A 26,362-nucleotide genomic window follows, 5' to 3' on the forward strand; every position below is an offset into this window, starting at 1 on the left:
GAAACTGTCAGTTATTGATGTTCATTTTTTTCAAGCAATAATAATGAGCAAACGTAAAAAGAGCTAATTTGACAGGGGACAAACAATGAAGGTCAGATGACTGGATCAGAGCATATCTAAGTTCTAAGTTCATTCATTGGTGTGTGAGGAGAGTGGAGGCTGGCCCATGTCATCTGATCTAACTTAAGGGCACCTTTAGCACAAATTGCTGGAACCCTTTATACCAAGTATAACAGATGAGTGTTAGAGCACACTGTGCCTCAGTCCGTTCTCATTCTCAGTTTGTCAAATAATGCCATTTTACCAAAGCCTCTAATGTCTCTTTGGTATGCACACAGTGCTCTTTGCTGTTGATATCCTGACACAGACTTGGTCCTCATAAAGAGGCTGTAGCTCTCGTGCGATGACTGCTGGGATAGACTCCAGCCCTCCTGCAACCTGACTGACGGATTAAGCGGGTATAGAAAATGGATGGAAGGGTGGACTCAAAAATACTTTGGTTTTTTTGGTTCAGTTATTAAACTATTATATTATTTCAAATTATATTTAGTGCACAATATTATGCTATATTAAGCAGATTGTTTTACAGTTGCAGCTGATCTGTGCATTCTGTCTTTCTTTTTTCTATCCTCCCATTTTTTTTCTCTGATTTTCACTAACTTTGTGCCTATTTCTCTCCAGACACTGCAGATGGGTATAAAGCATTTCTCTGGTCTGTTTGTGATGCTGTGTGTGGGCGTGGCCTTATCTCTTCTGACAACAATAGCAGAACACATTGTATACAAGCTGGTGATCCCACGGGTCAAGGAGCCACGCTACAAATACTGGCTGCATACTAGTCAGGTATGGACAGAGTTAAACACACACGAAGACATCACAACACACTTCAAGTCATACACTGACTACATCATAGTAACCAGGAGAGGCAATCTGAAGATAATCTTCAAAAGCTAAAATTCTAATGTTACAATACAAAACATTTATACAGCCAGTAAAGTTTCTGTTTCTTTATTAAATGTTACAGTTAATTTTTTGTCGTTGTTATTGCTCTCGCTAAGTACACACAGCCTATTTTTTAAGTTAGATTCCCCACCAACATGATAATTAAAAAAACAAAATAGAAATAAAAATTTACAACGTAGATTGACAGCTCGTGTGTTGCTTGTTTTCCAGAGATTACACCGAGCCCTCAACTCAGTCTTCACTGATGACAAACTGGCAACTGTTGCCAAGCCTGAAAAGAGGTAATGTTCCTGTCTCGGTGGTCTGGGCTCAGTGCAGCTTAATTTGGTGAAGGCAGGAGACAAGTACATCATTGTCATATATATACACTGATTACATTTTTTCCATGAATTTGATTTAAGGAAAATCCCATCACTCAGTGACTGAACTGCATGTGAATTGAGCGCAGATGTGGTATAATTATTTGTAATTCCTTGAGAGTATGTTGGTGTTTTTTCTTTGGGACTTAGGTTCATTAAAACTTTTCACATGGAAGCATACATCAGAAACGGTGTTGTTCCTCCCTTGAAGCGGCTATAAAACATTAACAGTAATATTTTAGAAGCGTTGTTTTGTTTTTGTCAAAGATTAAACAAACCAAATACTAAGTGCAGTTAGTAATCTCACCACATAAGAGCTATAAAAGTCTTAAGTACACTGCAAACATCACAAACACAAAGGATATTGCTTTGTTTTAAGATAGGTGTCATGCTAAACCTAGAATGTTTCCATAAATCAAATATGGACCATAATTTAACTTTCACTGACAATAAAAATGCACAGGGACAGTTTTAGCCAGGAGCCAGTTCCCCAAACTTAAATGCCCCTTTGGCAAATCATCAGGTTGAGAATAAGTGACATCAATTAACATCTAATAGGCAGTTACGGGACCCATTATTAAACTGAAATTAAATAGAATGGTCACTCATTTGGAGTGCAATTATCTGTGTGTGAAATTGAGGAAATAATCTCTTGCTGTCGTCAGAGTATTGTTACGAACAGTGAGAGGGAGATGCAGTAAATCATGAAAGCTTCTTTTCATTGGGGCAGCACTTGTGTCTTTTTAAAGCTTATGGATGTCCTTTGTCCAGATTAGTTAAGCCCTTTTCAGACTTCACTGCTTTCCTTTAATATGGTGGCAACATAATGTGTCAATGTCATGTCTGAATGAGCAACCCAGTGCTTTTCTGCAACATTTTGCTACCTCAATCTTACTTGGTTGAACATATCACTTTAACACAGCTCTGCAGAAGTCACATTAACCAAGAATTAAACACATAAAGCCATTGTGGGTTAATTTAGCTCCAGGTAACAGCCATAGATAGCCATAGATAACAGTCATAGATAACAGCCCACACACACGTTAGTCCTTTGTAGTTTTACTTACTTTACTTGTAATTAGCTGTAGCACTGAAACGTTTATTTTTTCAGTGTCTCAGCCAATTGAACAAGAAAATAAAATATTTTCTGCTGCTCTCATCTACCACTGTTTTGTTTAACACAATGCTGTGATTTTGTTTTTGAGCAAAAGAAGAAAAAAAGAAATAACTATAACTTTAAAAGGACTTGCTGGGTTGTGTGAGTGGTGCAGCTTCTTGTCTGACCAACAGCAGTAACGGAGATGCTCAGATTAAGATCATGTTTGTCTCGAGTTCATAACATCTTTGTGGTTCCAGTTGTGCGTTTAAACCCATACGAGTACTACAATGGCCAATTAAGGAAGCTTTGATATGAAAAAAACATTTTTTTCAGCTGCTTCCATCCATCGCTGTGATTTAAACAACCACCACTTACTTTATATGCTAACATGAACTTTTATGGTAATATGTCAATATAAAACAAATAAAACAAGGAGGACTTTAATGATATACCTGTCTTGATGTACTGCTCAGTCACGTTTGAATTTCTCTGCTCTAATCCATGAGAGACATTAACACAAACTTAACCAATGTCTAAATGGAAAAATGCTATCAGTCTTTAAGAGGCTGACGAAGACATTTATTTTATATATCTAATGTGTGAAAAGGGCTTTACATAAAGCTTTATACTTATTCTGACACGACTACACTGCATCCCATTTGGCCACTGCTCACGTTTAGAATTTTTTCTTTTTTTTTTTTTCAGAGCCCATATCATTTGTTGAGCAAACAGAATCCATTTTATTAAGCTCTTCATGAAAAATTCAGCTGCACTCTATTTCACATCTATCCCTTTTTAACACGGCACAGAGTGGACTCTCAGGTGGGGATTAAATACACGTAATGATTATGCAGACAAGTCCATGTGAGGGATGCCTGTGATAATGAGGATAGACAGCCTACTCTTGCATAATTACACTCATTCAATCACGCTCTTCTGCATCGTTCCTGCATTCTGTCGTAGAGTCAGAAATTATTACTGTCTCATTGTCAGCTTCTTATTGAAACTTGAAGCTGTGTCAAATGTCTGCTTGGCAAACACTTTACTGTAATGATGATGATCTTTACATTCAGTGTACAAGATTTTATACGTTCAAAGACTCCAGCTTCAGATTTTCTACAACACAGTAAGCCAGAGAGAACCAGTATCAGTCCCATCACTACAGTACAGTACTGAAAGTCTTCACGGTAGCCTATGTGACCAAATGGAACACATGGATGGAAATTAAATTGGCCATAATTACTACTTAGAACTGAACCATAATCTACTTTCTTACTGTGTTAACAGGGATGTAGAAGAACCCAAAAGTCTCAATTAGCTGTCTGAGAAAATTGAGAGCAAGCTCTGCAATACCAGGACACTTCATCGGATCGCCACTTATAGTTGTGTGAATTAGGATCAAGCTCGAACTGGCACACATGCATGCTAAAATTTAGGCACTTCTGTAATATCTAGAATATCTATGCTGTATGGGGTTCAGGGAGGAGGAGTCAAAAGCAGAGCAAATTGGGTTATTGATTAACTTTAAGGATGAAGAGACAACAGAAGATGGAAAGGGGAAAAAAAACTAGATTGATGAAGTAAAAGCTGATGCAGACTACAGGTAAAGAGACTGAGTCCAAATTAAGTCCAAAAGTAAAGCACAGTTAAGTGCACAAAAAAAATACGAACAGGGAGGCAAATTTACAGGTAGATAGAGGGTGAAATACAATTCAGGCCCTGTACACACACACAGGGATATTTTGACTCAGATTTTTTGATTAATTTATTGTCCAAACAGTAACAACGTTTTCAGGCTCTGAAATGAAAATTCTGGAAAACTCCAACCAGGAATGAAGATGCTGTACTTACAGACCAGTTGCAGTGGAGTGGGGTTATTTGCCTTGGCATGTCAGATTGTGCACCTCCGTCTCTTTGGTTTGATGTCTGTGTATGTGCCAATCTCCACTTTATTGACAACACTTTATGGCAACACAGGACGCTCACAAGATAGTGTCGGTGAAAACGTTTTTACGGGTCTTCTACACATAAACATACAGCTGCTCCCTGACTATAATAAAGGAAAGAAGCATCCCAGTGTGTCACTGAGTTCATATTAGCATAATCCAACGTAGAACCAGCCACCAACATTGCTAGTTTTGTATGAGAGCCAGTCAGATGTGTAGTTGTGAGACAACTTTGACATTAAGTGGTTGTTCCTTTAAAATAACAGTTACATTTTTTTTCTAATGAGATGTTTTGGCTGTACTTTGAGAGAAAGACTACTGTTATTTACAGGAGATCACCTGTTGGTGCTGTCAAAGAAGTTGTTGAGTACAGAGGTATTTATCTGGCAAAAGGAAGTCACACACACAAGTCTTTGCTTCACATATAACACATATGAAGTAAATGTTAAAAGCAGTTATAACATTTTAAATGTAATTTCTCTGCAGTCTTTAAAAAACAGTAAAACGTAGTGAAGAGTTTTCATCTACCATCTCGTCTAGCAGACTATTACCATATTTTTCACAGAACTTGCACTGTACACAAATGTAATATTGATGTGCTGTGATTTGAGTATTTAGTGAATTCTCACCTGCCATATGTGGTAGCCAAGAGATTTTTCAATATATTGTTCAAGGACACTCAAGCAAGGTGCACTTAACTTTCTTGTTGAAAAGCTGCTTCCCTTTTCACCATTCTGCATCAAGTCTCTTCTGGCTGAAGGTGACATATTGCACTGACAGATGGGTTGGAAAAGAGCCTTTAGTGAGGAAATATTGTAAGGTCCATAGTCTAGAAACTGTGAATAGAGGTATCTCTTTTCATAAGCTGAAATGGTATAAAGGGGATCAACTTCACATATGTAAGCTGAAGGGCCATGTGTAAACCCATCATACAAGGAGGATGTCAATGTAAGTGAAGGATTAAGTATAACTGACTCTGATGGCCCTGCAAATTGAAAGAAAGTGTGAGCAGATATATTCTTGAAATTATGTGGAGGAATGAAGAGGCTGCAGAAAAAAACATCTCACTTGCATTTATGTGTACAGACTCCTAGCCATAATGTTTACATAATGTGAAAAAAAAGAGCTAAATTAGATTTTTTTTATTTGATTTTGAGCAGAAATTTAAAAAAATTAAAATTAAAAATTAAACATGCTGGTGTGAAGGATATCCCAACTTTGAAGAAAAAAACAATTTTGCAAAACAAAATAATCTAAATTATGGTGTGTGGTTCATGTACATAATCCACTATGGCAATCTCTAACAAGAAAAAAAATATACATAGTAGTTGCACATATTATGCTGAAATGACTGCAGTCATTCTGGCAATTCCTTTAAGCTCCTCCTACAGAACTCAACACAAGGATGGGAAAGACAAGGTCTGAAATACTAATAAAGAAACATCTCCCTTTACTTGAAAAATGTCAAAGCAGCCGCAAAGTGGTTATATTAATTAAATTATATAAAAAAATAATGATAATTAATTCATAATAATAAAAAAAATTATGAAAGAGAAGAGAATTTAAAAAGGTGGTCAAAAAAGAAGCTTAAAAGCAAATAAAAAAACAGGTTCTTAGCTGTGATTTAAGACCTGTCTTTTATCCACCGTTAAATGTGGTGTGTGCTGACAGCACAACCCCCAATTCTAGATTTATCATTCAAGATGAAATTTTTTTCATGTTCTTATATTTGGATGTGTCATCATTTAGCTTAAAGTCTCTTTTGATGTCAGGAGAATCCTCTTGAGTGTGTGTGTTTCTTTGTTGGGGGGGGGGGGGGGGGGGGGGGGGGGTGTCTTTCCAAAAATACCTTTGAATCTGAGAGCTTACTTAGGCTTCAGCACTGGCAGATGTTGCCCAATAAATTTGAAATATTTGGAGGAATACTCCTCTTACAATTAAATATTCTGTAAATTACCACAGAAAACATTTACATATAGTCTATATCTTACAACAGGGTATGGGTGCTTTATATGATTTATGTTTTCATTTCCACTGAGGGAGCAAAAAGTTGAAGGCATCTCAGTAGTTTTAATAGAGCTTAGAGTTTCTCTCCTCAAAAATATTTATTCATTGGAAGTGTAGTTTTGCAATTGCATAGTTGTTAGTGTTTCTATCTTTGGGTAGTCTCTCAGAAAATTGACCATTAATTCAATCATCTAACTAAACCAAAACTCCTTTTTGCTAACCCTTAGTAAAACTGGAGACTGAAAAAAGTTAACTGAATTAAATATGGCAAAAATAGCATTATCAGTTAATTAACTGGACTTTTGCAATACATTTCCACGGTTGGTAAAATAGAAAAGTGAGGTCACTTGCTGGTCTTTCCTAATATCCAAGAAGACACCAGCAGCCTGATGGAAGTCCATTAATCTATACCAGAAGTCACTTCTTGTTTTCTTTCCTCCGATCATGTGCAGATACCGTTGAACAGAATAGAAAGGACGACCTTTATACTGACTTTTTCCAGAGTCTTGTCAGTCAAAATACTTAATGTGTCAGCACACTCTGAAACCCATTTTGATTCATAACTTCAATTTAATAAAAATTCTATTTGTTCACTGTGGTTTGGGAAGGTTCCACATACTTGAATCCTGATCATGAAGGATATAGGTGCTGAATGGATGGTGGGTCAAAAGCTGCAAAAAGAAAACAGATTTAGGATCACTTTGCTCCTTCACCACTCGCTAGAGGAATATAAGAAAAGAAAGGGATAGAATAAGGGAGGATTTGTTCAGTGATGCGCGTGACATCTGTGTCGTGTCAAACTAACTCCTCTCATCCGTGTTGCTGCTTGCACTTAAAAGCTTAATGTAAAAGGCAGACCTCCAGGTTGCCTGGCATAGGTTGTTAAGTTTAGCGCTAATGCTAATGAAAATTATTTGGAACAGAATTTGATTTCTACAGTTTGACACTCAGTATCCTCTTTTTTGTCTTGTGTAATTGTGGTGGGAGCATGTTCATTAAAAAAATAAATTAAAATGTTCTCCATATCTGTGTTATATGTTCTTCAAAAAGACAGGGTTAAGACTTAATCCGGACATCAAAAAATTTATTAATGGGGAGTGGCCTGCTGTTGCTCACAAACTTTAGCCCAGCCAAGTGGGCCATCACAACTACTACTCTATATGTTGCCTGGCCAAAACCTACCTGATCTCACTAATCCAGTTATTCCAGACCATACACTGCATCCAGCAATTATTTTTCTACACGTTGCTACTGTAGTTGCAAGTCCACCTGTCACTGTTTACATACCACTGTCTCTGTGTCAGCATTGCTGATGTCAGATGAGAACAGTGATGCACTATATATAAATTAACTGATGAATATTTTTTTTATTGGAAGAAACGATAGGAGAACTTTAGCCTCATTGAGAAGACAGAACAAGTCAGAGACATGAATGTATTTTGTATGTACTGTAAAGTATGGAATATAAATGTACAATCCATGTGCAACCCACCCATTGGTTGTTCCATGATATCTATGATCAGCCAGCAGACCCATATCTTACATTCTAAACAGTAGAACAACACGCTCATTGAAAAAGGAAAAAACACAGTTTTCTTTTAATGTGACGATTAGAGAGAAAAACTATTTTAGGAAGTAATTATATTGGTGTCCAACAATCTCAGGGCAATTACCTCAGGGATGGTATCTAGAACTTAACTGGTAGTTTAGAAACTTCACTTGTTGCTGTCTTGTTTAAGGTCAAGTGCAACATAAGCTGCCTCTGTCACACGGTATAACATGCACAGAATTGTAATGTTGTCATAAAATGAAATTATCACTACCTGTGGTTGAAACAAAGATACTTACTCCCCAAGTATCTTGTTGTCTGCGTGACACAATGTGTGCGAAATATCATCTAAGGTTTTAAGTAGGATTTGGACTAGAAAGACGCAGTCTGATGATAAAAAAAGTATTCCCATCTTGGCATTTAGAATTTGTACTTGACATTTCACTTTGTATCTGTATCTGGCTTATCTCCAGGTGCAACGAGGGAAACAAACAGTCAGACACTTGGAATCCTGCAGAATCCTCCCACTGCAACAGGCGAAGATTCCTTCCACAAGACATGCAGAATGACCTGGATCCTCCATCCTCCCAGGGTCTTCCGTCTCCACCACCCCCTTCTCCCCTCCCTCATCCCCATACTCTTCCTCTGCTGGAGAAACACGTGCCCATGGTGACCACCTCTAACGGTCGGTCAGACCTGTTAGGGCGGGGCTTGGCCCAAGGGCAAGGAGGATCTGGGCAGGGCATACAGTGTCGGGCTTTAGGAGTCGGGGACTGCCGTCAGGGTCTGGGTGTGGGCCAGAATTCACTGGTTCAGGAACTGTCAGAACTGGAGGGTCAGATCCTTGTTATCAAGCAGCAGCTGCAGTCAGCCATGAGAAGAAAGAGAGAGCTTGAACAATACCAATCAGAAAACCAGCAAACAAACCAGACTGCAGTCAGTCAGCCCACTACACGCCAGTTTTCTCAGTATACCCAATCCCACCAACAAACTAACCAACGCACAAACACACTCCCTGACTTCTGAGGCCTGCCTCCTCCATTCTGTCCAGAGAAACCCTGTTAAACACAGGACAAACCTCCAAAAGTTGTGGGTTATTGATAAGGGTCCTTGCTTTTGTTCTGGAGATGGAACACAAATATTTATAGTAGCAAGATCCTTCTTTAGGCTCAGGAGTTCCCCTAAATGCTGGACAAACATGTTCACCAAGAATCAGCTTCTGCTCTGTGACTTCAACCGGGACATTTTCTGAACTCTGTAAGGTGATATTTGATTGGATGAGAAGTGCTAGAGAGGGGTGGGAATCTGAGCCAAATCTGTTCTGAGACCCTCACAGGCTTGTTGCGTCATCGAAGAGCTGTGCATCCACTTTGTCCTCTCAACCTCCATTTCACTCCTATTATTTTTTTTTCCTTTGACTGTCCTTTTCTGCTTACCATTTCTTTTGACTTGCTCATTCCCTCTTAAGCGTGCTCTTCCTCAGTACAGTTCTTCTTGCCATGATGATAAGCTTGATCGTAGGTATGACGCCTCTTTGGTATTTAAGTTGAATTGACTAATTCACCCAAGCTTGTTCAGGCTCACTGAGAGTGTACAATGACCGATGGTTGAACCCTGCCAGTTAAGTCTTTATATCCCTGTGTCTTGCTGAAACCTTGTTCTCTTTCAGACATACAGCTACTGGAGACTGGTTAATATTATCACTGCTGAAGTAATGTTTCTTGCCGTTGGCAGGGCATTTATTTTGGCCATTTTTTCTGATAAGTGATTTGAGCGTTGATGGCACAGTTGTTGCAAGAAATCAATGAAAAAGAAGCCATTCGAAGCTTCATAAAGAAAACCTGGTTGGCATTTTAAGGTGGCAATACACAACCTTGATTATCACTGTATGATGTTGCCTGCATTTTACTAAGGGACTCCCAGTTAATTGTAGAAAGTCATTTGACTTTATGGTTTAAAAGGTATTTCTATTGTGGCATTTTTGTAATTTTTTTTTTAAGATCCAAAATATTTTCTCCCTTCTTGTAATTTCCCTTCTCCCTGAATGAAAACATACTGGTGCTCTTGTAATATTGTTCCAGAACAACAAGTGCAGGAGTATCATTCAGTTGTTGGTGCAGGCCCAATGCTAAGTATACAGTAAATGTCACTGACATTTACTAAGTAAGACCATTGGTCTTCTGACACGTTTCTTAATGTATCATCTTCAACTGTACACACCAAAACAGTTCCTCTGTGATGAGACCCGTTTACTTGCATCTTTTCTCCTTTGGTTTGGACACATTCTCTGATTAAAAATGTACCTCACTTCTTTGCACTTAATTTTTTGGTTGAGAGATTTTTTTCTCTCCACTCTCTTAAAAATATTTAAAATATCTTGTGACGTGAACTTCATCATCTGCATCGGTTTATGGTGGTCCCGTGTCTCACCGCAGCCAACCCACAACGCACTGCAGGCGATATTACATCTCTATGCGTGGGAAGCAACAAAATGAATAAACAGCAAAGTGGCTCAGGTGGAGACCTTGCTTCTTTTGTTGAAGATCAAATGAAGGCTTAATGATTTCGACTTGGTTTAAAAAGGATTTCCCCTCCCCAGTTGCTACCGCCAGTTGAACAATGACTGAAATTCAGGGAATATCAAACTTTTTAAATCAGATTTTTTTTCTTTCTTTTTTTTTTTTCAAGATAGCCATTAAAATTCCCCTGCAGCATCTTATTTCAAAACATGTTAACAGATTCCATTACGAGACACCCTGCAGCTATAAGTAACCAAACTACTCTGAGCTTTGCTCCCTACCTCGGAAATTATATTTGGCTGGCACACTCTTCTTCACTCATATTGCTAGAGGACAGGGAGGCATACACAGAACAGTCAGCGATGACATTTTTTTTTTTTTTTTTTTTTTTTTTTTTAAACCATAGCACGGTCAAACACTGCAGCGCACATACACACTGCTCCTATCTATTTAGCCAGTGTGTCTGCAGGGTAAGCGGAGGCTGTCACAGCTGAAATGAATACCTGACAGAGCAAAAGAGGAAGTGCACTGGCTGAGCTGGCTGAGCTTTCTTTGTGCGCTCTGTGCATGTTTGCCTTGCTAAGCGGTGATATAATCATCACTGAAGGATGAATCAACAGAACTTAGTAAGAGCTTGGTGTTAGCATATCCATGTGCATTCTAATCACTCATATGGGAAGCATGTGTGGTTGGATGGAGATGTCGTGTGAGGAGAAATCTCTGCCACACAGGATAGAACACCCTTTGCATGAGACAAGAATAAAGTCATATTCATATTGAATATTCGGGGGGCCTGACAAAAAAAAACAGAAAAGAAAAAAATGCAAATGTATATTCTTTTCCCTGACTTCATCAGAAAAGCACCAGACAAAGTTTAGGTATCTTGATAGACATTGCAGTCATTTACAATTACTCTAATTTTTTTCATTATTTTTAAATTTTTTTTTTTTGCACAACCCTCAATATGACTAGGTAACCTAGAAGCATCCTTTTTTTTACCCAGAGACAAACTTACTTTAGAAAATATCAAATATCTCCAAAAGTCTTGCGATCTCTTAGATCAATATTCATGCATAATATAGGTCCAAAACATCTGATTTGAGTATTCAAATTCAGGGAGTTTTGTTCAATGGAAATATATGCAACCACACTGCTAGGTTTGCATATGAGCCAGCAAAGAGGGAAATAATTTGTATGCAGTAGAACAAGCAAAAAATATTTTTCAGATATTCATACAAACCCTCTATCTCATTGTACTACACACAAATAAAAATCACAAGAGAACAGATTCTTGCTACTGACTATTTAATTCTTGGACAAACCATGAAAAAAAAAATATATGTTGCATTTCTGATAAAATGCTTTTTTTTTTTTTCAAAGTAAAAGACAGTTATAATCACAATGGTAATGAGTAATATCTATAAAACATCTTCTCTCGTCATGCTGGGCATATCTTCCAATAGGAAAAGGAGTCACAACATTGCATCACAATCCACTGGCGGGTCGGGGATAAGGAGGGGTGCCTCAAGGAGGAAAAGTGAAGCAGAAGTCTTTGAAAGGGCTAGCCCTGCCTCAAGTTAATTACTCCTATTCACTGCAAATATTCATATTTGCAGTGAATATCCACATCTGTTCCAAGGGACTTGCTATATTGAAATTTGCATTTAAAAGTATTTCTGGACACCACAGCAGTGGAATCTATATGTGTATCTGACACTGGCTAGCCCCTCTAGACATCTTAGAGATAGAGATTTTCTTTTTAACATCAGAGTGAATCAGGAAATTGAGGTTAAAGACACTCATAGAAATCCCCTCAACCAATGACATTTTAAATATTGTAACTGATCCCAGATGATGCCAAACCCCATTTTCAGACTCAGAGGATGTCATTTACCCTTTCTTGCATTTCCTCAAAAGAGGAGAGGAGTTTTTCTCCAAATCACCTAAACTGACACCAAAACATATCCAGGTTTACAGCAGGCAAAGAGGTCCAAATGGATCATAATAGTCATACAGATTAACAAAAGTCCTTAAAAAATATGACCTGATAATGGTCAATTAATGTACAGACAGATAATAAAAAGAATGTTTCTGTCTTTTTTTCTGTACAAATGACAAACACCACAGAACAACAACTACATCAATAATTTTTCCATTGCAGAGTTTTCAGACTGAGTGGAATGGACGCGGTGACCGACGGCATTTCACCTGACAGGATGTGATGTAAAACGGAGTGAGTCAGCCGACAGGAAGTGCGCAGGTTTAACATTGTCAGGGTAGGCTACAGCACTCGCTCATACAAAATGTACAAAACACCGTCCTCTAACTACAAACAGCGCACCTTGGAGGACGAAAACATCCCATGTTTCAAATGGTTTCGCATACCTGGAAAAACAACCTGTGCTTTCTGTAAGTTGGCTTTGTGATACTTTTGCACTGTTGTGATCTGTGCGTCTTGGTGGGGGGAATTAAACGTAGCCAAACTAAAAGAAAAACATTGCAAACATGGATTATTCTGTCCCCCAGGTGATTTAAACAGATAAATCAGTGTTTTTTGTAAGCATTCGGCGCCACGTGGCATGCGTCCTCGTCATTGTGTCTGGAAGTGCTGTGGAGACGCAAACGTGACCCGGTGCTGCCCCCTTAGTCATGTGACCTCCGTCATCGATGCTGAATGGTTCTGAAAATGCACGTTGAAGGAGGAATGGAGAAGGAGGTATTGAGAGAGGAAGGGAAGGGAAAGGTGTGGAAATGAAAAGATAGAGGAAGGTCACGGTTAAGTGGTGCAAGGAGTGCCATTTGTAATAATTGTGCATTTAGGAGTGGTGGGCAGGGGTGCTAATGTCATGCCTGTCGTGTCACCATGTGTAGAAAGAAAGAAAGAAAGAAAGAAAAAAGAAAGAAAGAAAGAAAGAAAGAAAAAAAAGAAAGAAAGAACCCTATCTTTAAATTAAAATCATAGGATGTGAAAAAATAGCATTACAACAAATACAGTTACAGTACAAACCAAATTCCAAATTATACATTTTCAAATGAGAGATTTGATTTTAAGCTCAAAGTCTTGAAGGACTTCTTCCAATAATAAGAGAAAGATAATGCGCATCACAGAGATTAAAGTTCTTGGGGTTCCAGGTTAAGTGTTTTTAGCTACCTGTGCACTGAGGGTCTCCAGTGGGCTCTCAACACGGGGAAAAGTCATCAGAGGAAGACCGCGATAGTCCTCAGTTTTCTGTTTAGCCGCTGCACTATGAACACCTTTGAAGTTGTTCACAACACATATGCCCTTAAAAGAATGAAAACAGTTTGACATTAATTAGTAAAGCAGACATACAAATGTGACAAAGCATGCTAATGTCACAACAAGACAACACAACTGCTTGATCAGGTTATATTTGGTGCATGGAGATCTGCATCTGTTGGATATGACTGTGAACCTGAAGACACATATTGAGTCTTAATCTAATAGAATCAAGTATAAAAAATGTGCTCTCCATACAGATAACTTCCAAGTTTCTTTCTGTGACTCAGACTGTTTTTTGTATCATGCTGTAAATATGTTTATCTGCTGTAAAGTTGGGCTTTTTGACATAGGGCCTATTAGGATTGACTCACTCAAGGAGGAAACTTCAAATGGCCTTTGCTGGACCTGCAGTTCGTGTCACCTCACCACAAGCTTAATTTCTCAGCACAAAAGATATTCTTGTTTGACTGTTATTTTAATCAGTATTTTCATCTGCATTTCTATCGCAGAAACCTTTTCTTGGAACTAGGTTCTTTTAAGGGTTCCTTTCTTCAACAGCCCCCATTTCCATCTAAGAAACCAGAAGCTAAACAAAGCCCATAAAATGAGCCAGGTAGGGAGTTTATGCAAAGCATTTGGGGTGCAACATTGGATTGTTTAAGTATTCCTAGTGTTTTATTATCTCCATCTCAGTCGTTTAGGGTTTAATATGAATAGCTTGTAAAATTTGTTAATCTAAATTGGACTGCAATAATAGCTGCTGCTATTTTTAAACAACAGTCAAAGTAAGCCTTTCATGACTGCTTAAATCAACATGCAACATGAAGCGTAGTGGTAGAGCAAACTTGAAATGGAGTGAGGAAAGATAGCTCCAATTGTGTTTAAAAAGCAGTGAATCTCAACAATAAAACGTTAATCTCTGATTATTTCATCCAGGCTCTTTCTCCGCCAGGAGCGTGACTTTACACAACTCTAGAGCCAGTCTGCGACGCACGGAATCAACTTGCCCAAGCCCTTACTTGCCACCCAGCTCATACTGCACTCGACTTTGAATTTCAACTTACTCAAGTCATTTGGAAACACAGCTCAAGATAGTGTATAATATGTCTCTGCACTTTCATGGAAAATTGGAGAACATAGTGTTATTCATCAGATATAACACTACAGTGTGAAAATCCTCCGTTTGGTTTGAGAATTAGAATCACTGTTAAAGACAATTACAGTTTCATATACCTTAAATAAAACTGTCAATCTGCTACTAATACTAATGAGGTTTTAAGCTCCAATAAAAAGGCATTAAGAACACTCAACAGTTTTTTTTTTTTAGAAGAGATGGGGCCATATTTTCTACTTCAGAGCAGTTATTGTAGTAACATAAAGTTTATGTGGGTATGAAAATCAACCAAGTTATCAAAGTCTTTAAAAGTCAGATATCATGAAAGTCGGTCTGTAAACGTCAGCTTGGCTTTTTTTTTCATATGATTTTCTTTTTAACATCAGTCTTTATGGGGACATAACAAATGCTTCAAGTGCAATTCTAAGGCCCTCAGTTAGTCTTCACAACTTTGCCATTACCAGTATCAACTATAATACTCCTCACTGTGAGCTGTATACTATTGTTGGGTGACCACTCCCTCTCTTTGAAGCATAAAAGACACTGGTTTTTAGCTTGATATAAAGCCGTTTAATAATGATTTTTCAATTGTTACTGTCTTTTAATATAAGCTCTTATAGTCTTGATAATTGCAGTTTTAAGTGTTCTTAATGGTGGCATTTTATTTTTCTTAATGCTAGCATCTTTCATATTAAAAACAAGGCCCCAATTTCAGTATATTTCCAAATTAAAACGAGGACTGATTCAAACATTCGCACAAACTACAGTTATTTGCAAAACCCTGTATTCATTTGTCCACGAGTCTGGTTCCTTTATTAGACAAGACACCAAAAAGGTCACATTTCTCTCTACCATCTTCCGGTTAATCAAAGTCAGCAGCCTGAAGGAGATCCCACCCCACCAGACACCATCCTTGCCCTAGGGCAGAGGCAAAAGAGAAAATGAAGCAGGCCGACTCACTGCTGGAGGTTTCTCAAGGTTTTCTTGTTTCACGGACAGCAAGTCTCTAATGCTCCAAGACCAACAAAATAAGTGAATCTAAGCTTGTGAGCCAATATCTCCAACATCACAATAAATTCCCATCACAATGTCAATATTTGTACGAGTAATTGAAAACTGTAAGCTGATGTGGCTGCTTTAAATACATTTCTGTATGACACTAGTGCTTTAATTATCATTCAATGGATGCACTTATCCAATGACCTCAGCAGACTGCTCATTTTCAATTTTAGGCAAAAAGCACCAGCCAAGCTGCCAGCTACAGATTCAGGTGGGTGCAAGGGAAAGTTTTGAACTTAAATTCTAAATCGTGCTACAAGTTTCAATTTAGCCCCACAAAAAACATGTTACTTTACATTTTATGACACGGTATCAAGTCAGGATGTCAAAGTAAGATGACAAAGAAACTTGGACTCCTGTGTTGTGTTACACCCCAAATTATAGCCTTATATATGGCATTTCAACATTACTTGCAAGTCTTAAATTAAAACGGTCCTTTGAAACCTTGAAAATAAAGGGGGATTTTACCTTTATCAGACAGCATGTAAGCATGTGTCTCTGCCTTTTCTTGAATAAGGTATAAAGCAGTCCTCCAGTGTTACCAAAGTCATCCAGGAGTCAAAACCAATGGCTCAACACTGATCCCCAAATCTGCTCCCTGAGGACAAATCTCTCCAAAGACCAAAGGTATTTTCTAATTGATAAGTCCTTTCAGACCTCTTCTTTGAAAGCAGTGACAGCAAAAGGATTTTAAATACACCTGGTTTCTACTCTCTCTTAAGAACCCTTAGGATAGCAATCCATCAAACTGCCTTCTCACTTCACACATGACAAAACTTTGATAAGCTTTATCAGAACCATTAGATCCTTGCGCAAGGGGGATTCAGCCCTCCTCGGTTCATGTTGTGCTGATAATAAGTCAGAAATGAGCAGGTTAAAAAGTGCTGATGTAATGATCGACATTCTCTCCCCAGAGACTGCCAGATCAATGCATGACAATTTTTTTAAAGGTCAATTACTGAAAGCTTACATGTGCCACAAAGACTCCTCCTCCTCCAAGTTTCAAGGTCAAGTGGGTATATGTTGACTACACTCCGCCCCACTGGTACCACAACAAAATATTAAACTACGGGAATGGTTTCCTCTTTTTGGTCACTATTTTTACATTTGTATTTATTTAGTTCTCCCCAATTCTCAGCCTTGACTCACAGTATCTACTAATTGACCTGAGACAGATATCACCTAACCAAACAGAAGCTGAGAGCAACAGTAACAATCGGTTAAAGTATAAGCAACAAGAAGATAGTTTCACACAAGAAACTAATTTGGAGGTTGAACCAAATATGTCCACCATGACAAAACTGAATTTGGCTTTTTATTGCCATTGTTCCTTATATGTTAGCTTAAGCTTAAATGCACCTACACATTCTAAATAGAAGTAGGTGTAAGTTGGTGTGTCCAAACATTTTACATGTACTGTACATATCATAATCTATTAATTAAGAAGCGATTGTATCACTCTTAACAACCACTGTCCACATAGCACATCACCCTGCTTGTCCCTGCATGCTTCTTACAATCCTTTGTTACCTGGGGTTTGATGATCAGGGCCCAGCAGCAACTACAAGAAATGAATCCTCTGAGGCTGATAAATACATCTTTTTTTAATCCCTTCACCTTCCTTCCTGCTTAGTGGGCTTTCCGCTGCAACCCAAAACAGCTTTGGGGTTCAGCAATGATCGCTACCCTGCATTTGAAACACTCAGCATAAAATCTAATGCGGACAAAGACACTCATTTTCATTGAAAGCCAGGCTGTTTCGCAGCACATCACAAGTGACTGATCCTGGCGTCAAGTTATGGACTGCTATGCAGGGCAATTTCTGTCTCGCACATAAAATCTGAACATTTATCCCCCATTATGGCAATTGTTGTAATAGGAAGATAAAATCCTTTACCTCAGGAGTAGAGAATGAGAATTTAATCGGATCACTGGTTCTATCCTCTGTCATCTCTGAATTAAACAACTGTTCATAAACACGGTGTTTCCCTCAGACTTCTCTTCTTTGACTCTTCAACACCTTCCTTTCCATGCTGTTTGGAAACCAGAGCCAGTGCTGATCTCGGTAGTGCCACCTTAGGGCTTTCTGTTTTTTTGTGCAAATCAAATTCTTATCTTCGACCCCCTATCCTAAATTACCAGTATTTGAACCCTCTTTAAGTCCAGTATAACCTCTGTTTCATGTTATTTTAACGTCTCTCCTGTCATCTTACCTTGTTTTATTTTATACAGACAGGCGTCATACACATTTGATTTAGTCACTGAAATAAATTAAAAGGAATATGGAAAAACTCTGACACACATTTGGATATTTATTGACTAACTCATGTTGCAAGCTTTGATGAGCACTGTTGTCTGAATTCATCATGTAATTACCTGTTTGCATCTGTTCCAAAATGAGGCTAAAAATGATTACAGTATGAAAAAACCTTGAAACCGTAATCCACCTCTGAATGATCATCTTTTTCCCCCTTCTCTTTCACTTGAATCCACCCTCCTACATTTCCCCCAAAGATTGTGCCTAATCCTTTGTCCTCACCAGAAATAACGCAATGGCTGATCCCAGTATAAATCCAGCCACTACATCTGAGCAGTGGTTTCGATACTCTGACACTCGATTGAGGCCGGTGAGAAAGGCCGAACAGAGCGTGCCCAGACAGAGCACAGGCTTGGCCAGGCGGCTGGACTTGGTCTTGATTGTGCTGGTGATGTACATCTAGAGAAAAGGACAGAAAGGAGGATCAGATGAAAGATTGTGAGGATTCAAAGATCATGTTCTTCACTATGTGGCAAATGTATAGATATGCTCTGCTCCTCTCTTTAGGTACATATAAAGAAGCAAGTATCATGCAGAGAAGCTAAAGGTGTTCACACAAATACTCAGTAAAATCTTTCACAATTTCAAGACAGCACAAAACCCCCGTGGCAAAGCAGTTAAAGAAAGATGTGAAAACCTTGCATCATAGGTGTGTAATAACTCTTCAAACAAGAGTTGGTTTTTTTTCCTATTGAGAATAAAATATTCCAAGATGAACCTAACTAATAAATGGACCAATGCACACAGTATTTCAACATATCGCTTCTCCTTTTCTTCTTCTTCTTTTTTTTTTTTTTTAACTGCTTCCTCATCCAACGTCAACAAACGATGGGAACATTTCAAAAGTCTCTTTTTGTGTTGTTCATGCTAATGAAATCATCACTTATGTGCAGTCTTTGACTCTTCAGAAGCTGAAAGTCTCATTCTATTACTGATGTCAAACAGCTTTCCTTAAAGAAACACTTTTCATGTTTTCATGAAACCAATATTATCAAAAAATTTTTTTTAAAAAGCCTGAATTCACTTCAAGTTCATTCAGAGTTTTTCTTAAGACATATATTGTCCCTTTTAGCTAATTCCTTTATTAAAAACAACAAAAACAATAGATCAATAAATACAAAATAAAAGTATGAAAAAACTGTTATGCATCTTTACAATCAACATGTTCATAGTAAATATTTTCTCTTACTTAAGGATTTCTTCCAGGCTGAACCCAAGCCATAGTGAGTAGTATACTTTAATCAGACCAGGCTTAAAATGTTTTTGTCCAATCCAATAAGATACAGACTGACTTCCTTTTGCCCAAAATTAGTAACTCTGGAGAAGTATATTTCCAATGCCTTTTAAATTAATTGTGTAAATTAAAAGAAATTCAGAGCAATTTTAGGATTTGTTTTGTCCAATAAAATACAAATTGAAAAAAGTAAAACTGCCAGTCTTGATCTCGAGACAACTAAAAGCAACTGATCAATAAATCTGAGTGACATGTGAAAGCACATATGGTTGTGAGAGATCAGAAGGATAAAAAAGGAACTAGCCTGTCAAGTGCCTTAGAAGTAAACAATAAAACCTCAAAATCAGTCCTAAAAGGAGAGCCAGTGAAGCGAGGCAAGTACTGAGAAGATGTGTTAACACTTACATGTTTGTGTTAACTGATGAGCTACAGCAGTCTGGACCATGAAACCTTGGAAGGGAGGCCTGGCTAACACCAACGGACAGAGCATTACAATAGTCCAGCTGGGATTATTAATACATAAAGGAAGAGAGGCCTGAACCACAAACAAGGGGGTTGAGGCACATCAGGAGCCTCGTCTTTGATGGGACAGAAAAAAATCACCTTGTTGTGTCTTTCTAACGCTGCAGACATATTTATGAGCACAAATCACAAATGACAGTTCACCATCCCACGTTTGAGTGTTACAGGTGTTAAGTTTTATTTGCCGGGCTCAATAAAAGCAGGAGCTCCTTCAGTTTCGGCTTATGTTCAGAGTAAATTAAATACAACGTGATTAGCGATTAGGCACATGCTACTCACAGTCAGGTAAACGGCAGAGTAAACACTCAGCGAAGCGTCCTTGGATGGGAACGACCGGCGTGCGTTCTCAACAACAACGGGGTTCCCGATGCAAATGTTGCCGTTGACGATAAACTGGTGATTGAACCGACACTCTGTGCCAGTGTAGTTGGGCTTGCAGACAGACAGGAAGTAAGGCGCGAGACCTCCAGTCACGACCTGGCCTGCGTTAACGAAGATGTCTGTGGCAAACAGACCAAACGCAAACACACCTGTGGCACACAGACAGAGATGAGCACATGAAAACCTCCAAACTCACAGCAATGAAACATCCCTATATAAACAACATACTTCATACATATGTCTGTCACTTATATTCCGCGTTGAGCTGAATTGTGTCTGGCTGGAGTCACTGGATGAGTTCCTAACTATCATTATGTGGGGCTAAACATTTGAATATGTCATGTTAACGCCCTGAAAACATCATTAACTATACACTCACCAACAAACCACTACAGTTTTATTCATAAATCAACCTTATTGATGCGTATGATCCTAAACAGGTTGGCATGGAGCACCTGTGTATGAGACACTGCTGAAGGCACAGAGATTAGTTCAGCTATGAATGAATGCATTGATTGATTACACATCAGCTGGGAGCTGATAATATAGGAATGGGGATTATGTAGTTAACTGCTTCGGTTAACTGCAGCCATTTCTTGAATGAACAAACTCAGAGACTGATATCTGAATGCAAATTGTATTGATTCAGCTTCTCAGGTGTTCACAGTGCTGTATGGAGCTTATTTGAGGAGAGATTGCAGCAAAGTTGAGTTTGTTTTTGTCAGAGAAGAGAGGAGAAGAGATGTTTGAATGTGGGAATTAACTAAATTTAAATTATCAGGCAATAAAAGTAGAGAATCAGCAGAGAAGGAAAGAAAAAAGCAACAGTATTTAATGTAAATGATTGTGCTGACACCCACTAACCCTGACCCATGTCTGCGGCTGCCTTCTTTCTGCTATGAAATATTGCTGCTGATTATCTGGCCTGCTTAGCCATGAAATTACTGTCCTTTGTATTGTCATCCAGGCCGGGGGTGGTGGCAGTTGCTAGTGCATGTGTGTGTGTGTGAAGGAATGTCTGAGAGGTGTACAGGGACATGACTGTGTGAAGGGCATTGAGGAAAATGGAGAGGGGGGATTAGGGTGATGGGAGAGCAGATGGGAGGGAGCAAGAGAGCAAGAGACGAAAAGCCTCAATGATCCTTCAGATCTGAAAAAACTGCTCAATAACAGATGGGAATATAAATAAGATGATTGCCTAATGAATATTTGAGAAGTGTTTTATAACTTGAATGGGTGTCATATTAAAAAGATGAGCAGCAAAATATGTTGTAAAACAATCAATATTCCAAAGAATTATTTAGTTCACATGTTGCCTGCTGTATATGCAAACAACATGTTTGATAAAGATATTTAAATCGAACATAGTTTGAGTGGCTACTGACCTGCAGGATTTGAAGGGGATGTGTTGCAACATCTTGACATCTACACCATTCTCCCATTTCCCAGTAAAATATACCGTTTCACTTCCATCTCAACTACTTTCCTTGCGCCTGGATGTCATGTTGGTTTGAAAAAGTGTTTGTTGAACATAGTTCACATAGCAGTATTCGAGAACTACATAGGTGTCAGCTGACCTTTTAGCTGGGAAAAGTTCCCCAGTATTTATCAGCTGTACCCCACTGAAAGTTTACATAGGAGTTTTGACAACAGCAAGTGTGAGATCATGTGAAACAACACTAATAGGGACTGTTTTCCTGATGCGTAATACTAAAAAAAATGCAGATTCATCCAAAACAAATGCTGAGGTGAACATAAAACAATGTGAACGCCAGTCTTGATGCACAACAGTGGCACACATACGACAGTCCAATGTACCAGAACACTGTGCACTACGCTGTGTGAAACATATCGCATTTAAAAAGGCAAAATAGACCTACAAGCAAGCTGTCTGGGTAAGATGAGCATAGCATACACGTGCACGTCTGTGCATGTGCATTAGCAGTCAAATGTATCCATGCACAGCTTCGAACACACATCAGGAGTGCTGCAGAGCTAGAAAATTCAGATGCCGTTTGTAATACAGCATATTTGATTGTAGTATGATAAAGCACAACTACAAGTTGAACTCAGAGATAACGATGGAAGGTTAATGTTGAGTTTCTGGCTCTGCTTTGCCTGCCTGAGCTGCTTGTACACCTGCTAGCTAAATTAATTGATGTACTTTATTGTTTTAGTAAAAGCCAAAATTGTTTACCTTGGTACAGCAACTGTACGGCTGTACCAAGAATGCACATGTAGGGCCTTTACATGAAAAAGATTGGAGTGAAGGGGAGGCTTGTGCCCAAGTAGAGCTTTAACTTGTGCAATCCCACAGGACTATAATCTTTGTAAGGATTTATGGACAGGACTGGACTGACTGTCTGTTCCAAGAGATCTCGTGTCTCGGATAAGTAAAAAAAACAGCAGGACATACAGTGTTTTAATTTCACTCACAGGACATAGAAACATCAGTGGCTTGATGCACTTGAACATAATCCAAAACTGAACAAGAGAGAGTCAGAAGCAGCAGTGATGAGATTGCTGGACTGCATGATGTGCTTTTGAATACTAATATGATCACTTAGCTTAAAAACAAAACAAACAAAAAAAAATGACTTTAATCAGCAATACATTTCTGGTCATTCACTTCACTGAAGCTGCAACGAGATTGTAAGCACCCACAAACCCCAAGACTAGTGGAGGGCACGGGGACACTTTGCTGTTGTATAAAGACATATGAAGTAAAGTTTTAGGGCATGCACACATATTTTGATGTAAACATCTCTGTTGTGAGTTACTGCCTGGTTCCATTGACATGAGTGGCCCCAATATACATGGCTTGACTGCAATCTTACCTATGAAGCGTATGATGCGGCGAATAAGCGGGTTCAGGTAACAACAGTCTCCCGTCACTATGGTTTTCTCCTGGGCCAAGAGAGCCTCTCTCGTTGATTTCATCACGTACATGGAAACTTCTCCGATGAAGATCTATAAATGTGCATTCATACACACAGATTAACAGAAAAGGCCAGAGAAGGAACTAGAATTAGGGAAAAGATTCAGAAAGATCCAGAGGTCAAGATACTAACAGAAAGAGCAAAAGAAAAGTAAACAGAGAAAAAAAAGTCAAGTTTTGACATCCTGATAGAAGGCAGAGGAATATTTTGCCCCAGTCTGGCCTGTGTACATATACCACAGTGTACTAATGCAGCCTTTGTTCAGCTCCAATATAGAGTGGACATTAGATCAAGTCTAATGGAAAAACTGCTGCTGGACACACAAAATGGAAGTCATTGCCAACTGCCCTGGGCAATACACACTGTTGCAAAAATATGTTTGTTTAAGTATGAATGTGTGCATGCATGATGCATATTAGGGTTTGGCCTTTGATATCTGTGTGTGTGTGTGTGTGTGTGTTTCTGTTTATAAAAGAGTTTGTTTGCAGCCTCAGGATGTGTGTTTTCTTCCATCTCTTATGTACTATTTTTTCCCCCTATCTGAATGGTTTTATGAATGCAAGTCAAATATTTTCACTTCTTTGTGGCTCTCAGCAGCAGCATGGCTTGCTGATATTGTGATACTGGATAAATAAGACTGAACACTGGATTCAGTTCTGTCTGGACCATAAGAACTTAGAAGGTGGATCAATATTTCTACAGTTACAAAAGTGGTGAGTTATAGATCAAGACAGAAAAATGCGTCTCTATTGTGCAATTTATTAGCGATTCAATGTTGGTTGTTACACAACAAACTGTAGTTTGTGTAGGCCATACAGGGAAGTACATCATGTACAGTTGACAGACCATTTTGTTTTTAGTGTGCATAAGCAAGTATCCATCCATTTATCACTGCTCCCACCCAATAATCTTTTTGAAATGTCTGAAATGAAGCCTTCAGCTCGTGTCCTTTAAATATTGTAATTATGTCACTCGACCTTTCTGACCATCATTCTTGCAACCCTCTATCTTCCGATCTTCTACTCATCCAGGTTCTCTCGGATATCTTAACCATCTCTGTAACACCACCAGTGTCTGCAGCCTGGGCGTCCTATTCCCATTTAATAATTTTCATCGTAAAAAACAGTATTTGCTCCACATGATTTCTCCATACTGAAATGAGTTAATGATCCCAATAGCCACAAATAGTCTTTAATAGAGCATGATGTGCATTTCGTGAGTTATGGTCCCATCTGAAGGGAAGGTTTACTCTAAAACTGGGTACGCATAAAGATGGGACAAGTTGTGATTGATGATTTTTAGTTTGAAAGGACCAAGAAGGCCACTCTAAGCTTCAAAGAGTTGAATCCACAAATCAATGGGTAACATCACAGTGTGCCTACATCCATCTATCACCATCTAAGGGTTGCAGTCTACCCAAGAAGGCAGTGATAGTGGGGTTCACCCTGAACAAGTTGCAATTCCATCACAGACACAACCAAGCATGCTAACACTCTGACCCCGACCCTAATACCAACGACTGATTCATAATAATATGTTCAGCTAACATACATGCCTTTACTTCGGGGAGGAAGTCATAGTAGTGGAGTTGTGACATCAAACCTTTATACTTGGTTATAAGGTGCTGTCAGACCACAGAAACCTGTCTTTCAACTTTTGGAATCAATACCCCGTCTTATCTGTGTCTGCACAGCAGCAACTACAGCATACTGTAGTTCATAGCACTGCTTTTATAGGTTCTCATAGGACATTTTGAATCATAGTTTTCCCAGCATGAACGTCTGAACAATTTAAAGTTGTGACTGGAAACCCAAGTGTACAATACTTTCTGATGAAGAAACTGCATAGTGTTAGTAAAAACCTTTTCACGTCATCCCTATATTTTTTTTTTCGCGCAGACAGTAAATTAAAATTATGTCCTCTATGGAAACTATGGCAAAATAATTATCTTTATGCTAGCTCTCAGAAAACTTAGGAAAAAAGGTTACCTTTGTGTTGCATCACCTCCTCTTTAACAACATATTGTGAGCATTTGGAAACTGAGGAGTCTAAAGCAAAATGTTTTCCCATCCTTGCTTGATATGGGATTTCAGCTGCTGGCTGTTAGATAGAGTCACCTGTATCGTATTCCAAGTGTCATAATAGGCAAAATATCCTCAATGGGTGACAGACATGGACTACAGGCAGGCCAGTTAAGCTCCCAAACACTTTTGTTAGTCCAGCTGGATATTTTCACCAACACATGCTGAATGTGGTAAGACATTTTCTTGCTAATGCAAGACATTCCCTGAATAAGATGGAAGCACGTTGCTCCCACTCCTGTATATGTGTATAATTCAGCATAGTGCTTTACAGAAGCCCGCTTTTGTGCTATCGGGTGTTTTTTCTTTTAAGTTTTAATCTTTTATTTTTTTTTGTAACCACTTTATATTAAAGGGGTTGCTTCAGTGAAGTGAGTTACTGGAATTTATTTAAAAAGTAGACATTTTTAATTAAAACAATAATAATTAAACATTTGATACATTATGTTTGTAACCTTCTTTTTTATTTATTTATTTTAATTATTTGCAAATCATTGCATTCTGTTTTAGTTGCATTTTTTCCAGCATTTGAATTCTTTGTAATATTTCAACATGGGTTTACATACTACTCAGGGAGAAAAAGAAAAGGAAAAACATTTCTTTAAATTAAATTACACTGTAAACCATCTCTTCCTAATGATCCAGTGATATTGACATTTTGCTCTAAGTTGACACATTAAAAGAAGTGGAGTTTCACATTTTGCAATAGTTCACCTTGAGAAACAGAAACAGGCTCCTGGTGGTTACAATCTTCGACAGTTCACAACATCGACATGGACTCTGTTCGATCTGCATTTTGTGAGAACGTCACGCTAACTGCCATCATCTTGGCTGTGAATGTGATTAGACTGACTTTGTTGTCTGTTTATGGCTGAAAACTTTTGTCGACTGTTGCATGAATACCCCCCATCTAACCTCCACAGATTCCTGGTGATCAGGCCACATGGAACACTTTAAATTACTGCCTCTGTGCTAATTGGCCAACATCTCAGCCTAGTCATCATTAATTCTGATTGCCTGCTTCTCTGTTTT

The 26,362-nt window shown here is 38.5% G+C and overlaps 3 protein-coding genes across 4 annotated transcripts in view; 1 reads left to right on the forward strand and 2 right to left on the reverse strand.

Annotated features, from left to right (window-relative positions):
- Nucleotides 1-10,197, forward strand: part of grin3a (glutamate receptor, ionotropic, N-methyl-D-aspartate 3A) — a 51,391-nt gene extending 41,194 nt beyond the window's left edge. Inside the window, exons 10-12 of the mRNA XM_072371293.1 lie at nt 682-843; nt 1,174-1,244; nt 8,397-10,197. Coding sequence (XP_072227394.1) covers nt 682-843; nt 1,174-1,244; nt 8,397-8,949 — 786 coding nt within the window. The 3' untranslated portion in view covers nt 8,950-10,197. The remainder of the gene's footprint in view (nt 1-681; nt 844-1,173; nt 1,245-8,396) is intronic.
- Nucleotides 1-26,362, reverse strand: part of snx30 (sorting nexin family member 30) — a 360,763-nt gene that overhangs the window by 177,108 nt on the left and 157,293 nt on the right. The gene's annotated exons all lie outside the window — the stretch shown is intronic.
- Nucleotides 11,356-26,362, reverse strand: part of plppr1 (phospholipid phosphatase related 1) — a 39,844-nt gene continuing 24,837 nt past the window's right edge. Inside the window, exons 4-8 of the mRNA XM_072371298.1 lie at nt 23,148-23,280; nt 20,209-20,459; nt 18,396-18,572; nt 13,594-13,725; nt 11,356-13,122 (exon numbers count right to left, since the gene is read on the reverse strand). Coding sequence (XP_072227399.1) covers nt 13,090-13,122; nt 13,594-13,725; nt 18,396-18,572; nt 20,209-20,459; nt 23,148-23,280 — 726 coding nt within the window. The 3' untranslated portion in view covers nt 11,356-13,089. The remainder of the gene's footprint in view (nt 13,123-13,593; nt 13,726-18,395; nt 18,573-20,208; nt 20,460-23,147; nt 23,281-26,362) is intronic.

This window comes from Leuresthes tenuis, unplaced genomic scaffold (genome assembly GCF_036924035.1).
Source record: "Leuresthes tenuis unplaced genomic scaffold, fLeuTen1.0.hap1 SCAF_19, whole genome shotgun sequence".
Classification (NCBI taxonomy): Eukaryota; Metazoa; Chordata; class Actinopteri; order Atheriniformes; family Atherinopsidae; genus Leuresthes; species Leuresthes tenuis.